The sequence below is a fragment of the Suricata suricatta genome, chromosome 11 (genome assembly GCF_006229205.1).
Source record: "Suricata suricatta isolate VVHF042 chromosome 11, meerkat_22Aug2017_6uvM2_HiC, whole genome shotgun sequence".
Lineage (NCBI taxonomy): Eukaryota > Metazoa > Chordata > Mammalia > Carnivora > Herpestidae > Suricata > Suricata suricatta.
Window position 1 is genome coordinate 53,730,264 of NC_043710.1, and position 15,920 is coordinate 53,746,183.

Sequence of the window (15,920 nt, forward strand, 5' to 3'; positions counted from 1 at the left end):
ATAGGTGGAGGGGACCTTGGAGACCCTCTGGTTCTACTGCCTCATTGTACAGACGGGGACCGGGTTTTGCCCAAGGTTCCACAGCCAAGCCTAGAAACACTCCTTAACCCATCTGATCCTGGTATCACTCTGCAAGCAGGATGAGAGATTTCTGTTACTGATGCCTAATTCTGCATCCAAGATGAAGAACTCAAGTTGCTCAAGGTCACACAGCAACATCGTTACGTGATTGTATGTAGGGAGGGAACCCACCAAGGATACTGGGAGTTAAGCTCATAGGATGCTGGAGGTCAGCCTCATGCTCAAAAATCACTCTAACTTCCAAGTATACCACAGGGTCTCATCTGCCAGGCAGTGCTTTTTTCACTGGGTCTGGTTTTCCTTTCAGGAAAATGGGCATGAGGATGCTCATCACTCACTGAGAGGAAGATGTTCTGGATTATGCCCCAAAGCCCCAGAGAGATCATCAATTCTACCCCAGAGAAGTTCCAAAGGGGAAAAGGATGGAGATGTCTTGGGAGAACAGGGTGCCATGGTGACAAAAGCCTTGACAACTGGGAGTGGAGAGCAGGCTGGTCCCAGAGGTGCCCTGAGGCAGAGTCCCAGGGGAATGAGAAGGAGAGAGGGCAGCCTAGCCTTATTAGCTCTTCTCTGCTGTCAAGAGATCCACTCCCATTTTAGTTACAGAGGGCAGGGGGGCCAAAACCACAGGACCTCATGGCTCACGCCTGAGGGACCTCCCCACACATGCTGGCATGTTCTTCTACTTCTTCTGCTGAGAAGTCCAACTGGCATATAGGGCACTGGACCCAGGAAGTGGGTGGTGAGCTGTCCGGGGAGGATACCCATAATACAGATGGCGATGAAGGTGGTGATGAGGAGGGAGAGTCTGGGTGAGGGGAGGAGATCTCTCCACAAGTGGCAGCATGCTGGGGAAGAACTTTGACGCTGAAGGAGCCTAAAAGGGAGAGAGGGAGGTTAGCAAAGTTGGGCCTGTTCCCAGCGCCGGTTGTTTTTGCAGGTAGTTTACTCTGGCTGGATAGTCTACTCCTGACACTATCCACTCATGAATCCACCAAACATTTATCAAGGGTTTACTGTATGCCTTACACTGCCAGGAGCTGAGAGGTGTAAACCCAGGCCTGTCCTTCCGGACTGTAGAGGTCAGGGGTAAAGATAAGCTGAGGCCACAAGCAACTGTGACACAAAGCAGAAGGGAGAAGGGAGAAGTGCTGACAGGAGACTTGGCAAATAAGTACCATTTGAACAGGGACTTGGAGAACTGGGACATGGAGGAAAAAGTTCTGGAGGAGATGCTAGGCCCTCTCTGCTAGTATTTTATATTGTTTTGTTTCATGTTTTTCCTGGGGCAGGGCCCATGTCCCTTCCTCAGCTGGGCCAACATGATGTGAGCATGTGCTCAATATAGACTAGCATGTAACTGTGGAGAAGACTATGAGTCCAAGCTCGAATGTTCCCTGGCAGCATTCCCAGGTCTCCCAGTCCTGCCTCAAGGGATGCCTAGCAGTCCCACAATAACCCCTGTGCCCCAGCAGCTCACCTGAGCAGATGGGGCACAGTGCACTATCCTGGACCCCATTGCTTTGGGCCTGGGGTCGCCGGTGTTCTCTTTGCCCTGCCTTTGCTATCCTCTTCTGGTTTGGCCGAGAGTTCAAGCTGGATAAAGGCCTGTGAGAGAGAATAAAGAACCGCTATTAGCAAGAGGCCACAAGGGCTGAAGGAGCCGTGAGTTAGGACAGGAGAGTGTGGACTTGTTGATACAGAGCCAAAAGCCCTGGCTGGAGTCCTGGTTTTCCCACTGGATGCACCCAACTTGAGGGAGGTCATTTAACCTTGAACATCTGAGAACAGAAGTTCTATTGTTGTTCTCAGGTTTTCTGAATTATTTTTTTCTTATTCAGATATAAGGCAAAGTCCATAAAATCCATCCTATTAAAGTACACTATTTAATAGTTTTAGGATATTCACAAGGTTGTTTAACCACCATGACTTCCTAATTCCAGAACATTTTTATCACCCCCAGAAGAAACCCTAAATTCATTAGTCGTCACTCCCACACCCACCCTCACCAGGACCCTGGCAGCTGCTAATCTACTCTCTGTCTGTATGGATTTGTCTATTCTGGACATTTCACATAAATGCAATCACATAATGTGTGGTCCTTTTTGACTGACTACTTTCACTTAGCATGTTTTAAGGTTCACCCATATTATAACATATGTTGGTACTTCATTTTTTTTCACGGTTGAACAATATTCTATTGTAGAAATACACCACGTTTGGCTTATCTGTTCATCAGCTGATGGACATTTGGGTTGTTTCCACTTTTTGGCTATTATGATTAATGCCACTATGAACATTTGACTACACGTTTTTGTATCAGTTCTTTGGGGTCTATTCCTAGGAGTGGAATTATTGGGTCCTATGGTAACTCTGTTTAGGTTTTTAAAAAACTGTTTATCAAGGTGGCTGCAGCATTTTACATTTTCACCAGCAATGTATGAGAGTTCCAATCTTCTCCACATCTTCGCCAATATCTGTTATTGTCTTTTTTTCTTAATTTATTTTTAAAGTAAGTTCTCCACCCAATGTAGGGCTTGAACTTACAGCCTCAAGACCAAGAGTTGCATGCTCCACTGACAGAGCCAGCCAGGCACCCCTGCTACTGTCGCTTTGATTACAGCTACCCTAGTGGGTGTGATCACGGTGGTTTTGATTTGCTCTTCTCTGACGGCTAAAGATATTAAGCATCTTTTGATGTGTTTACTGTGCATTTGTTTATCTTCTTTGGAGGAAAGTCTATTCAGATCTTTTATCCATTAAAAAATTAGGTTATCTTTTTATTGTTGAGCTGTAAGCACTATGTATTCTAGAAACAAGTCCCTTATTGGATATATGATATGGAAATATCACCTCACATATTCTGTGACTTGTCTTTCTATCTTCTTGACAGTATTCTTTAAAGCAGAAAAAGATTCCAATTTTAATGAAGTCCATGAGATACAGCGTACCCATCTTCAGATTCTGATTTACTATAGAGCTACCTCCTTGCCTAGCTGACAACATGTGGATAAGGACATCTTTTCTTGACCCTCTGGGCCCAGACCATGAGATCAAGACACAATGGTACTCGATGATCTAACTAAGACACGAGAGGGAGAAGGAAAGGTGTAGATGGGCAATAAGGTTTGGGGAGGTGATTTGGCTTTCAGATTGAGCTACTCACCTGTGGGCTTGCACTTTCCGTCTCTTCGTCCTGCCCACATTATTCTCTGAGTTTTGCTCTTCTGGTCTGAGCTCTGTGTTAGAAACACTCATTAAATCTAGCTTATTAACAAAAAGCCCTTCACACATGATGTTCCTTCTTCTTTGTTTGTTTTTTGTTGCTTTCAAATGTTTATTTTTGAGAGAGACAGAGAGAGAGAGAGAGAGAGAGACAGAGAGAGAGACGGAAACAGAATCTGAAGCAGGCTCCAGGCTCTGAGCTATCAGTACAGAGCTGGACAAGGGGCTCGAAGTCACAGACGGTGAGAAGATGACCTGAGCCAAAGTCAGACGCTCAACTGAATGAGCCATTAAGGCACCCCTCTTTTTTATTTTTAAAGTTTATTTATTTTTGAGAAAGAGCATACATGCACACAGGAGGATAGAGAGAGGGGGAGAAAAAGAGAATCCCAAGCAGGCTCTGCACTGTCAGCAAGAAACCAGACTAAGGGCTGGAACCCATGAACTGTGAGATCATGACCTGAGCTGAAACCAAGAATCTGATGCTTAATGCAGTGAGCCACCCAGGTACCCCATAATGTTCCTTCTTTTAGGAATATTCTTTCTATACTTTTTGTCTGGTTAATTCTTTCTCACTCTTCAAGTCTCAGGTAAAATACTAATTCCTGTGAAGCACTTTTCCTGAATTCTCTTATCTAAATCTGATCATCCTATTATGCTTTGCCTTTGAAGTACTCATTACAGTTTGCTGTTGTAGACTTACTTGTATGACATGGAGACATCTCTCCATTAGGGAAGAACTGCTATTTTATTGCTGTGGAATCCCTGACACCTAGCACGGAGCCTTACACTCAGATGTTCAGGTATCTATCAAATGAGTGGCACCAAAACCCAGCAATAACCATTTGTCTAGCTATTCAGAACCCACGGAACACTTTATATAGGAGTTAGTATTTTGCAGGTACTTTCATAGCTCCAGTGTCCCGCTGACTGGGTGCCCCCAAAAGGTTAGATCCTTCCCATTTTCTGTTTATTAAAATAATAAACTACATCCTTCCTTATGTGGTAGGCAGCTTCTAAAAGGACTCTTATTGATTCCTGTCTCCTAGTATTCATGCCTCCTCCTGAATTTAGGCAGAACCTAGTAACTTGCTTCTAATGAATAAAATGTGGCAGAAGTGGTGGGATGCCACTCCTGGGATCAGATTGTAAAAGACTGACTTGTTTCTTTTTTCAGTGTATTCATTTTTAGTAATCTCTACACTCAACACAGGACTTGAACTCTCGACCCCAAGATCAAGAGTCATACACTTTTCCAACTGAGCCAGCCAGGTGCCCCAGACTGACTTCTTTCTTATGAGCACGCCCTCTCTTGCCCTTGTTCACTCTGATGAAGCAAGCTTTCACACTGTGAGATGCTCCAGGGAGAGGCTCTCTTGGCAAAGAAACTGAGGGAAGCTTCGGTCCTACAACCCATGAGGAATTGAATCCTACTAACAACTATGTGACTGAATTCGGGAGCAGATCATTTCCAGTGGAGCCTTGAAAGGACTATAGCTTTGTGTCACATCTGGAGCCGGAAGATGCTTTAAGCCAAAACCAGATTCCTAACCATAAGAAACTGTGAAATGATAAATACTATTGTAAGCTACCAAGTTCTGGGATAATTCGTTATCCAACAGTAGATGAACAATGTACCCTATTTCTGCCATGAGCTAATATGCCTACTATTTCGGTAATTTTGGTCAGTACTTTGAAGTGACCAATTAACTGTTTCCTTTTTTAAAATTTTCCCAGGAGGTAATGAGTAAAACCAACGGTTTTCAGTAAGAACTCTACTTGTTTTCTCTTTTGCTATCTAGAACAGTAAAAAGAAAAAAACTCTGGGGTTCAAATCCTGGTTTTGCCACTTATTACCTGTGTGACTCAGAAATACCTCAGATGCTTTTGTAAAATGAGTATAACAGTATCTACTTCACAAGTTTGTTACGAACATTAAATTGTTAAGTTAGTAAAAGTGCTAAGTAGGAGCTCTAAAATGTTGAATCATCTCTTCCTCTGTGATAAAACCATGCTATCCCCCTACTTTATCTCCCCAACAAGCTCCATACACCATCACCCTGACTTAACTGTCCTGCTGAAGTGATCACAAAACATTAATACTGCAATACTATTTGGTTTGATTCCTTCACTTTGAAGGTGGGGGATTTGAGGCCCAAAGAGATAAGGATTCCTGATTTCAATTACTATGTAGCATTTGATTTCTCCTCTGGTAACAAGATACTGACTATGGTCTTTTCTCCCATAGGAAGTCCCATTTGTAAGCCACCCTTGTATAGCAGGAGTGGATTCAGGGAGGAAGGATGGTGCCAGGGAGAGTAAGGAGCCAAAGGTAGGTCATGGGGACTCACCTGTGCTGCCTGGATGACTGGGACCAGGTTCTGTGTGGCTGTTTTTTGTGCTTGCCATACTCGTGGGGGGCACCCTGCGGGCAGCTGAAAGCACCATGCGGGCTGAACGTCCCAAAGCCCCTGGCTGCAGCTGCTTTAGGATATTCCTAAGCTCAGAAATTTCCTTGGTGCTCCTACAGGGAAACAGAGAGCACTCAGTTTCACTCGGAACACAGACTCCATTCCTCTTACCCAAATCAGTGACATCTAACCAAGAAAGCTAGCTTGATGTACAGATAGGGTTATGTCCTGAGGTTGTGATTAAGTGGGGGAACCCAGCCAGAGCTTGTTTGCCTGAGAGAAAGAAGTGGGAAGTGGACAAGGACTGTTCTGGTAGCTACATACGTTTGGGGATCTGGAAAGAAAGTCCTCCGAATGGAAGGATTAGCCAACCAGGGGCTGGGACCAGACTCCTGAGCATTGGAACCCTGAGGACAAAAAAAAAAAAAAAAAAAAAAAAAAAAGGAGAAATATGAACTATAGACATTCGCCACCAGGGGACGCTGCCACTTGTACCAGGGCTATTCCCAGTCAACTTAATGATTAAGCATATGTGCTATAACTTCATGGGGGACCTTTGCTTGCGTGCAAACTCTCTTCCAGCTCTAAGATACAAGATTCAGTAATGTTGTTTACTTAGTTCCCCAATGCTAAGTGTTTTATCATGATCCTGAAAGTCCCCGGATTCAAAGAATTTATGTTGTTGGGAAAAACAGGGTCATGGGACTAAAAATCATAGGCAAACTTTTGAAAGCATATAGATATATATACATATGTGGTTTAAATCTGTACATATAGAAAATTCATTCATGTATATACAAAACTCCAATCACTTATCTCTCTTTATACACCTACACGAGAGAAACAAAGCATATCCATATATTTCTCTCTAGTTAAAAATAGTTCTATTTTGAACTCTTTGGGGACATTTTATCATTTTTTCTCTACTAAATATTAATAGTATTATTTAATTTCCAGTATGATTTATTTTGTTCACCTACAACTAAAAACCTATCCATTTAAGCCACCGTTTCTAGCCATTTATAGAAATGTGTATATGTGTATGTATGTAGGTAAAGATACCTCAAGTCTCTTTCAAATCATTAGCCTCTGCACATAACTATCACAGGCATTTTATAAACCTCCTTACTACTAACTCCAGAAATTTCTACGTGCGATAATCATGCAATAGATCATTTCTACATAGATTTTATTTATGTGCTATGGTTTCTATTTTGTCAAAATTCAATTTATCTGTCGATTTATCTGTACCTATTTCTTTTTATTTTTCCAAACTTCCTTTTTCCCTTGAATTTAAAAAATGAAAAAACTTTGTCTTTAATTTACACTTGATTCTTCTATTTTTTAAAAAATTTTTAAATGTTTATTTAGAAAGAGAGAGAGTGAGAGAGAGAGAGCACGAGCACAGGGTGGGCAGAGAGAGAGAGGGAGACACAGAATCTGAAGCAGGCTCCAGGCTCTGAGCTGTCAGCACAGAGACTGACGTGGCTTGAACTCACGAACCGTGAGATCATGACCTGAGCAGAAGTCGGATGCTTAACTGACTGAGCCACCCAGGCGCCCCTATCAGAGGTCCTTTTAAAGGTAAACATCTTTCTTGGAAAGCAGGACTTTGGCCTCATTCTGCAAATATGAGTAGTATTTTTATTCACATTCATAGCCTGTTTGTTTAGGTATGTATGTACATATGTATGTAATCACATTTACCAGTTAATATTTTATATTGGCGTTACAATCTCATCTTGGATGTAACATTAATTTTGAAATATTTTGTTTAATTTTTCTGGATTTCTATTTTTTCTTTACCGTGTCTTATATATTTTAGAGTGAATATCACTAGAGAAGGTAACTAGATGGGTGCCGAGAATTTATGGTTTATTTAACTCTAAGTGAGATTGATCATTGGGAACTGAGCTCCCAGGCACAGGTTATGTGGAGTCAGGTGGCCTGGATTTAGATCCACTCCAAGACTTATTTAGCAATGTGACCTGGGACATCTCACTGAAGTTCCCTGTGCCCTGTTTCCTACCTGGAAAACCAGTGCCATAAAAGATCCTATGTCATGGGGTTAAAAAAAAGCCCATATGTTTTGCTTTCACAATAATATACCATTAGAACAACACATCTTAAATTTTAGACATCTTAAATTATAAAATTGAGGGGCGCCTGGGTGGCTCAGTCAGTTGAGCATCTGGCTTCGGCTCAGGTCATGATCTCATGGTTCGTGGGTTCGAGTCCCACGTCAGGCTCTGTGCTGACAGCTAGCTCAGAGCCTGGAGCCTGTCTTCATATTCTGTGTCTCCCTCTCTCTGACCCTCCCCTGCTCATGCTGTCTCTCTCAAAAATAAATAAAACTTAAAAAAAAATTTTTTTTAATTATAAAATTGAGTGCCATCAGTTTCCATGCATCAACCCTCTCTTCTAGAAACATTTTAGAACTTCTTTCCCTGTGGTTTCACTGAGGCATGTGTGCAATATGTTGATATGCAAGGCCCTTCTGACATAGTAGCTCTGGAGTGCTGACTCTCTCCTTGGTCTTAAAGGTGCAGAGTAATTTAGATGGCCAAGAGAAGCCCTTATTTAGCCTATAATTAGGGAGACTGTAGGCCTGGTTGGCCTGACAATACTGTTGTCTCTGTGTAATTAATAGCAGTCTTTTTTCCTCTCCAAGTGTCTCAGTTTGGATGGTAAACTTTATGGTGGTGATCTTATCTACAACTTGCTCCTGAAAGTAAGTTATTCTAAAAGCCTACTTTGTTCTAGGCACTGTTCTAGCTGCCAGGAATCAGTACGGAACAAGACAAACAGGCCCCTAATCTCATGCTTCCTTTTTATTGAGGCCAGGCCCACAGGGCTGTCGCTCCATTCATGTCAGCCCCCTGGCACCTCGATACTGGAACCTGGCAGAGCACACAGAGCGGCTTCCACTGGTCCTGCTGCATTTCTTAGTCCTTCCCATGAAGGAGGAGTAAATTTCAGACCAAGCTTTATTTGGTCTCCGTTCTCTGGGTGTCTCCCAAGGCTGTACTACAGAAGCATCTCCATTTCCTTCTCCACTTTCTCTTCCGATGGCCGGTCTGTTTTTCTCAGTGACCTCAACAAGACTGACACCTGTGATGTTCACTCCTGGAACCGAACTTCTTTTCGTTATGTCAGGTGTTTGGAGCTTCATTTTTTTTTTTTTAATTTATTTGAGAGAGAGAGAGAGACAGAGACAGACACAGAGAGAGAATCCCAAGCAGATTCTGAGCCATCAGTGCAGAGCCTGACAGAGCTCAAGCTCACCGAGAGATCATGACCTGAGCCAAAACCAAGAGTCAGATGCCTAACCAACTGAGCCATGCAGGCGCCCCAGATGTCTGGAGCTTCTTGAGCCGTATTCTGTGCACAGGGAGCTCTGTGGTATAATGGCAGGAGACCTGATTTCTAGTCTGTCTTCTGCTCTGGCTCACTGTGTGAATCTGAATAAGCAAGTGTCCCTAGCTGCCACATAAAATGATGTGGCTGGGGCTTGATGATCTGTAAGTATTTTTCACCTCTAGAATTCTACAACTCTAGCTTTGTGTGATTCTTTCTTTGTATTTGTTTGTGAGTGAATTACGGTGGAGAGTACTGAAAAGATAAATGAAGACACCAGTGCCAAGAGAGCAGGAGTCAGAATAGGCTTAGGAAGAAAAAATAACTGGAAAAGTGGCTGAGAAGAGGGGAGGTAAATCGACCAGATACCTATCCATCTTCTCTTAGCAGCGTGTGTGTGCTGTATAGGGTGAGGAAGCAGGAAAACACACGAAATAGCAGAGCACATATTTAAGATTATAGCTGGCTTTCCTGCCATGTGGGTCAGGCAACAGCAATGACGGAGACAGGGTCAGTGAGCCCTGGGACTTTCAGGTGCTAGAAGGAAAAGTCTGATGAAAGCTACAGCCCACAGGAACCTAAACCTTCAGTAGGAGTTTAAGTTTGAATCCAGAAAGAAATTTCATTCTTGCTAAAAAAAAACCAATGGTCCAGCAGCTTTGTGTATACTGTACTGAAGGCTCACCGCCAAGGGTGAAAGGGAAGGAGAGGCGTTCACTCTTACCAGTAAGGAAGGGCAGCAAGCCCATTTCTGTTTTTATTTGAGTGAGTGAGTGAGTGAGTGTGTGTGTGTGTGTGTGTGTGTGTGTGTGTGTGTCTATCCCTCAATCAAGCCCCAGCCTTCTAGCCAGAAACTGAAAAAAGTGGTTAAATATGAAGTCCTTGTTCCACCATTGTACATACCTGAGTTAGCCTAGAGTTCCCGGGAGCAGAGGGACCCCCCACAGGGTCATCTGAGGAGTCCAGGGAGGAACATACCCGGATGAAAGCCAGGCCAAAAGACTGCTGACGTGTGAAAGGCTGGGAACAGGTCAGGCGAAGTCGATCCCAGGACTCACCTGAGGCTGCAGCCAGGAAATCATCTCAAGGGAAAAAGAAAGAAAATGAGAGGGAGAGGAAATGGGTGAATGGGAGGGACAAAGAAAGAGGTCAATACTGAGGAGAGAAAAGACACGGACTATACAGACTAAACTCTGACAAGAAGAAGAATGGAGGCCACCAGTAACTGGTCCCTTAGGCCTTGGTGCTCAGGGTTTGGCAGTGCCAAGCAGGCCAGTTAAGGTGTGCTCAGACCCAGTGCCTGGCCTTCCCACCATCGCTCCTGTCACAGTTCCACACTGTTCCCAGCATATCCTCATTCTATACCTCTTCAGGGACCTTGTCAATGTCTCACTTTATTTATGAAAGTTTTTTAAACTTTATTTTATTTTTTAGTGTCTATTTATTTTTGAAGGAGAGAGAGAGAGAGAGAGAGAGAGAGAGAGAGAGAGCGCGTGAGTGGAAGAGGGGCAGAGAAAGAGGGAGACACAGAATCTGAAGCAGGCTCCAGGCTCTGAGCTGTCAGCACAGAGCCCAACGTGGGGCTGGAAACCACGAGCTGTGAGATCATGAACTGAGTTGAAGTCAGACGCTTAACCGACTGAGCCACCCAGGTGCCCCAGTTTATTTATTTTGACAGAGAGAGGGAGAGAGAGAGGGAGAGAGAGAGAGAGAGAGAGAGAGAGAGAGAGAGAGAGAGAGAGAGAGAGAGAGAGAGAACGAGAACAAGAGCACAGAAGCAAGGGAGAGACTGAGTGAGAAGGAGACAGAATCCCAAGCAGGCTCCACACTGTCAGTGCAGAGCCCAATGCAGAACTGAACTCATGAACTATGAGATCATGACTTGAGCTGCTTAACTGACCCAGCCACCCAGGCTTCCCCAATGTCTCATTTTAACAGGAGGTACCTGTAGTGTTGGGGTCTGAGGTGGCCACCTGCCCAGTGGATTAGATGAGCCACATCTGCTCTTCCCACACCATGAGACCTCCATCTCTCTCACGAGACTCCACAGCCTCCATACTGATTCACCATGTGACATGCTAATACTGCAAACCCTTCTCACCTTTACTTCTTAGCTCCCTGTGCGAGCACCTAATCTCCTGCACCTCATAGGCCCCTCCCATATCAAGCTTCCTTCACAACTCTACGAACACCCCAATTTCAACACAGACAAATCCTTATTATACTGTAAGTCCCCAGAGGCCAGGAATCTGATCTTATGTCTGTTCTGCAGTGCTTAGTGAACACAGAGATTTGCATGGATTGGAATTCAGGAAGCACTAAATTCTACCTAGTCATATCCATCCTGTTAGCCTTCCATCACTTACATAAACATTTCTTCTGTACTAACACTTATATAGTTGTTACTCCTCATCTGTGGGGGATGTGTTCCAAGACCCCCCAGGGGGTGCCTGAAACCACATAGATAGCACCGAACCTTGTATATGCTGTTTTCTTCTATACGCTCATTCCTATGATAAAGTTTGATTTATGAGTTGGGCACAGGGAGAGATTAAAAACAATGATAAAACAGAGCAATTATAATGACAAACTATAATAAAAACTACGTGAATGTGCTCTCTCTCTTTCTCTCAAAATATCTTACTGTACTCTGCTGACCCTTCTTCTTGGGGTGACGGGAGATGATAAAATGCCTATGTGATGAGATGAAGTGAGGTGAATGACGTAAGCCTTGTGACATAGTGAGGCTACTATTGACCTTCTGATAATACGTCAGAAGGAACATCATCTAATTCTGGGCTGTGGTGGACTGTAGGTAACTGAAACTGTGGATAAAGGGTGACCACTGTACTCACACAAATGTACATTTGCAAAATAAAAACACTACTCATAAATATGGGTTCTGTATCAGGCTCCACCAAATCATATTATGTGCAAATATAAATCATAGCGCATAAATGTTCTCGGCTACCATATATTCTCATCACAGAGAACTTACACAAACATACCAGTAGTTGTTCTCTCACCACCTACCCCGTGCCCCCACAGATATGACCAAGCCCCTGCACAGGCCCCTCCCACAATTCCATCTAACAGCTCCATGGCCCTTTCTAGCTTAGCATGACTGCATCTCTTTCTTATAGTCTCTCTGGCTAAGTCTGTTTCCCATTTCTGCTTTTACCTTCCTTACCATCTTTAAACATGCGGACCCCTGAGCGGTTTTTCCCTTGCTTTGAATCAGCCAGGGACATAAGCATGGTTGCAGGGAGCAGGGTGACAAAAGGTCTGTCCAGGGACCAGGAAGAACGGCCCACATCAATCTGCAGGAAAGCACAGCCACAGTTACCTGGGGACAAAAAGTTGAGAGAAGGATTTAAGGGTAATGGGAAGACAGAGGCTCCCCTGATGGCACACAAGAAATCGGGCAGGAAAAGGACACTCTTCCATTGTAGAGCTGGCTGGAAGCCTAGAAAGGTCAAGGAACACAGTGAATCAGCAACTGAAGTGGATGAGACCTCAGTCCACAAAATGATAATATGAAGGTTCACAGTGGTCTTCCAGCTAGAAACCTTCCCTGACTCAATAGACTTGCTGCTTCCCTGTCTTCTGGGTCTGGCGGGTAGTGCTAATCTCTATCTCTATTAGACCTCGGCTAGGGAGCCTGACAGCGCTGAGACCAATGGTCTTTGTCAATGCCTTACTCCAGAGAATGCTAAGGCCAACCTTCTCAACCCATAAATTCCTATGGAGACTTCCCAGATTAGTCTGCAGAGCTCATGCCCCAGCATCCTCTTGACAGTGATATTTACAGGTGTTATACAGGTTTGTTGGCATTTATAATTATGTTAGTGTCCTAAGGCTTCTCCCAGACTACTGAGATCAAAGCAGGGCACATATGTTGCATAATTCAGGGAATGTCATTCCCATTACATTTTTTTTTTCAAATTTTATTTTTAAGTAATCTCTCCACCCAACATGGGGCTCAAACCTACAACCCCAAGATCAAGAGTCACATGCTTTACCCACTAAGCCAGCCAGGTGCCCCTCCCATGTACTGTATGTCACCAGAAACCTCAGAGTTTGCCAACACCATATACCTGAGAAGGGCACCTGGGCCATATGTCACCTTTGCACCAGGAAGGGCTTGTTCCATGAAGAGTGCTCAGCTAGACCAAAGTGAGACATTTTGGAGCATCTGGAGGGGAATGTGACTCCTGCCTCTTCCACAGAGATTCTTAGGCCTCAGAGAACTCACTCACCTACATCAACGTAGCCAATGGGCACTGCCCTCTCCAGCTGGAGTTCCACTTTCAGCTGCCCACTCTTGTCCTGAGGGCAGCTGAGCCAAGGTCCCTTCTGATGGTCTGGATTCAGTAAGTTCTCCACAGGATACTTGGGATCCTAAGAGAGAGAAGGAGTAAATCAGGAACCTCACTGAGCTGAAAGCAAAAAAGGATGCCCATGAATGAGGGATCCCTACATTCCCAAACCTTTCCAGGCATTTTAACATGATAGAAGGACCACAAGCTGGGAGTCCATAAAAATACAGCTATCACATGCCAGGGGTTTACAGACCATTTACCTCTCCTTCATTTACCAAACTACCAAACTTCCTAACACTTTACTATTTACTTTAGTTGTTATTATTGCTTCTCACTTAACAGATCAATACACTGACGCTTAGGTTCAGAAACTTACTCAAGGCCACAAAGCCAAATAACCAACCAAAAGTCAGAACATCTGGCTTTCTGTATGTAGAGCTCTTAACCACCACACTATACTATTTCTTTTCATTTATAAGGTACTTTCCCAGACATTTATTTATCTTCAAAGTAGCCCTATGAGAAAAGAAAAGCAAGGATTTTGATTCTAAGTTTACAACTGATGGGTAGAAATAAAGTGATTTGTTCAAATGCAATAATAGCGATACTGAGAAAAAAATTTTTTTTGAGAAAAATTTTTTTATTATTTATTTTTTGAGAGAGAGAGTACAAGCAGGGGAAGGGCAGAGAGAGAGAGAGAGAGGGACGGAGGATCTGAGGCATGCTCTGTGCTGACAGCGAGCCCAATGTGGGGCTCGAACTCACCAACTGTGAGATCACGACCTGAGTCAAAGTTAGATGCAAGTTCTCCCTGAGAGAGAAATTCTTGGTTCTAACCCACAGTTAGATATTTTTTGTGGAAAAGCCCTGAGCAAACTACTTCCTCTGGATCTAACTTCTTTCATCCGTAAGTAAAGGGGAGGAAGTCTATAGTCATGGTTTTCAATCTTGTTTTTTGTTTTAGAAATAAAACCCTTCCTTTTAGCTGAAATCTTACACTACAATGTGAGTGTGTGTGTATTTTCAACAAATAAAAACAGAACTCTGGTTAAAACACATGTTGGGGGGCCTAAAGTCATTCAATTTCTAGAAATGGGTGCCTATAGAGCACAGTTTGAAAACGTCAGTATCAGATGATGAGTAATGTTCTCTAGCATTTTATAAGGCTCAATCTTTGGAGAAAACCATTTAGGCTGACTATGTAGGTAAAAAGCATTTGGGAAATTTTTATTTTATTTCACTTAGGAGTTGATATAGGAGTTCCAAAAGACTCTCTAAGGGTCTTTCTGAAACGAGTGGGGATGTTTTTGACTGTCATAATGACCAGGAAGCATTACTGTCATTAGGGTCTAAAGGCCATGGATGCTAAATATCTCATTAGACAAATGATACTGCCATAAATGCAGATTTATCCCACCCAAAATGCCAATGACATCCTTTGAGAAAGACTAGGGCAACAGAAGGGGAAGAGTGGGGAGAAAAGGTACAGATAGAAATGACAGCAAAGGAAAGGGTAGAAAGTCCCTAAGAAGGACCAAAATGGTATCAATCCTGGACTTAGAGTCCAGCATGTAGATCTAATCTGGATAATTGGAATTTCCTTAAAGTGAACTTTTAGGGAGGAGGCTGAGATCACTTTTGATGGTGGAGGTGATATCCTCACCAGTCAGGGATGATCTTGAGTGTCCTGGCCTGCTCTCAATGACAGAGTAACGAATTGCCCTTCTAGGAACCCTGGTACAGACTTTGGGCCTATGGCTTTACCAGTTCCCTTCAAACTAAGGATGGAATCCTGGAGTTGTTTCCTTTTCTCCCTTCAATTCCTGGGAACACTTTTTTTATGCACGCTACATTGCTCTGGGAACAACCTGAGGGCAAGAGCTGTGTGTCCTCCTTTGACTTTGGATTCCCAAAGAAGGGACAATGTCTCTTCTATTAAACTGGGAGTTTCCTGAAAATGCAGCCAAGTCTACTACTTTTGTCATTCCTTTCAGTTGCCAAGAAAAAAAATCATAACTGCTAATTAACATACCTGAGAGGAAAATGATACGATGTGACTAATCTTTACAGGAGCCATTGTGGGCCCAGCAGCTGTCCCAAGTCCAAGGCAAAAATACTTTCTCCTAAGATTTCTTCTGTCACCACTTTGGCACCGACTATGTTTTTGTCCCGTCAGCTTCCAGAAGAGAAAAAAAATCCTCCTCCTGCTACTCCTGAAGAAGAAGAAGAACAACAACAACAACAAAATCAAACAAACAAAAACCAGCCATGGCTGGTTCGCTGGGAATCTTTGCAGGAAGTCACACTGTTTCTGATGCCCATGAAGGACTTGTAGGGGTAGTGGGCAGGGAACGTATCTGGACCAGGTGGTGAGATTTCCACAAACGTGGAACAACTGGAATGCAACCACAGGGCAACGGAGAGGAAAAATAGGTTACTTACCGGAATGTTGGATGGTCCCAAGGGTATGAGTTGTGCCTTAAATCATCCACCTTTATAGCCGGAGATTCCAGTACGTAGTAAA

General features: G+C 43.5%; 1 protein-coding gene across 1 annotated transcript in view; it reads right to left on the reverse strand.

Moving 5' to 3' along the window:
- LOC115306913 (short transient receptor potential channel 2-like) overlaps positions 1 to 15,920 on the reverse strand; it is a 36,706-nt gene that overhangs the window by 20,132 nt on the left and 654 nt on the right. Inside the window, exons 2-12 of the mRNA XM_029957484.1 lie at positions 15,839 to 15,888; positions 15,429 to 15,609; positions 13,334 to 13,475; positions 12,265 to 12,420; positions 9,978 to 10,156; positions 6,042 to 6,124; positions 5,658 to 5,830; positions 3,248 to 3,320; positions 1,562 to 1,689; positions 846 to 958; position 99 (exon numbers count right to left, since the gene is read on the reverse strand). Coding sequence (XP_029813344.1) covers position 99; positions 846 to 958; positions 1,562 to 1,689; positions 3,248 to 3,320; positions 5,658 to 5,830; positions 6,042 to 6,124; positions 9,978 to 10,156; positions 12,265 to 12,420; positions 13,334 to 13,475; positions 15,429 to 15,473 — 1,093 coding nt within the window. The 5' untranslated portion in view covers positions 15,474 to 15,609; positions 15,839 to 15,888. The remainder of the gene's footprint in view (positions 1 to 98; positions 100 to 845; positions 959 to 1,561; positions 1,690 to 3,247; positions 3,321 to 5,657; positions 5,831 to 6,041; positions 6,125 to 9,977; positions 10,157 to 12,264; positions 12,421 to 13,333; positions 13,476 to 15,428; positions 15,610 to 15,838; positions 15,889 to 15,920) is intronic.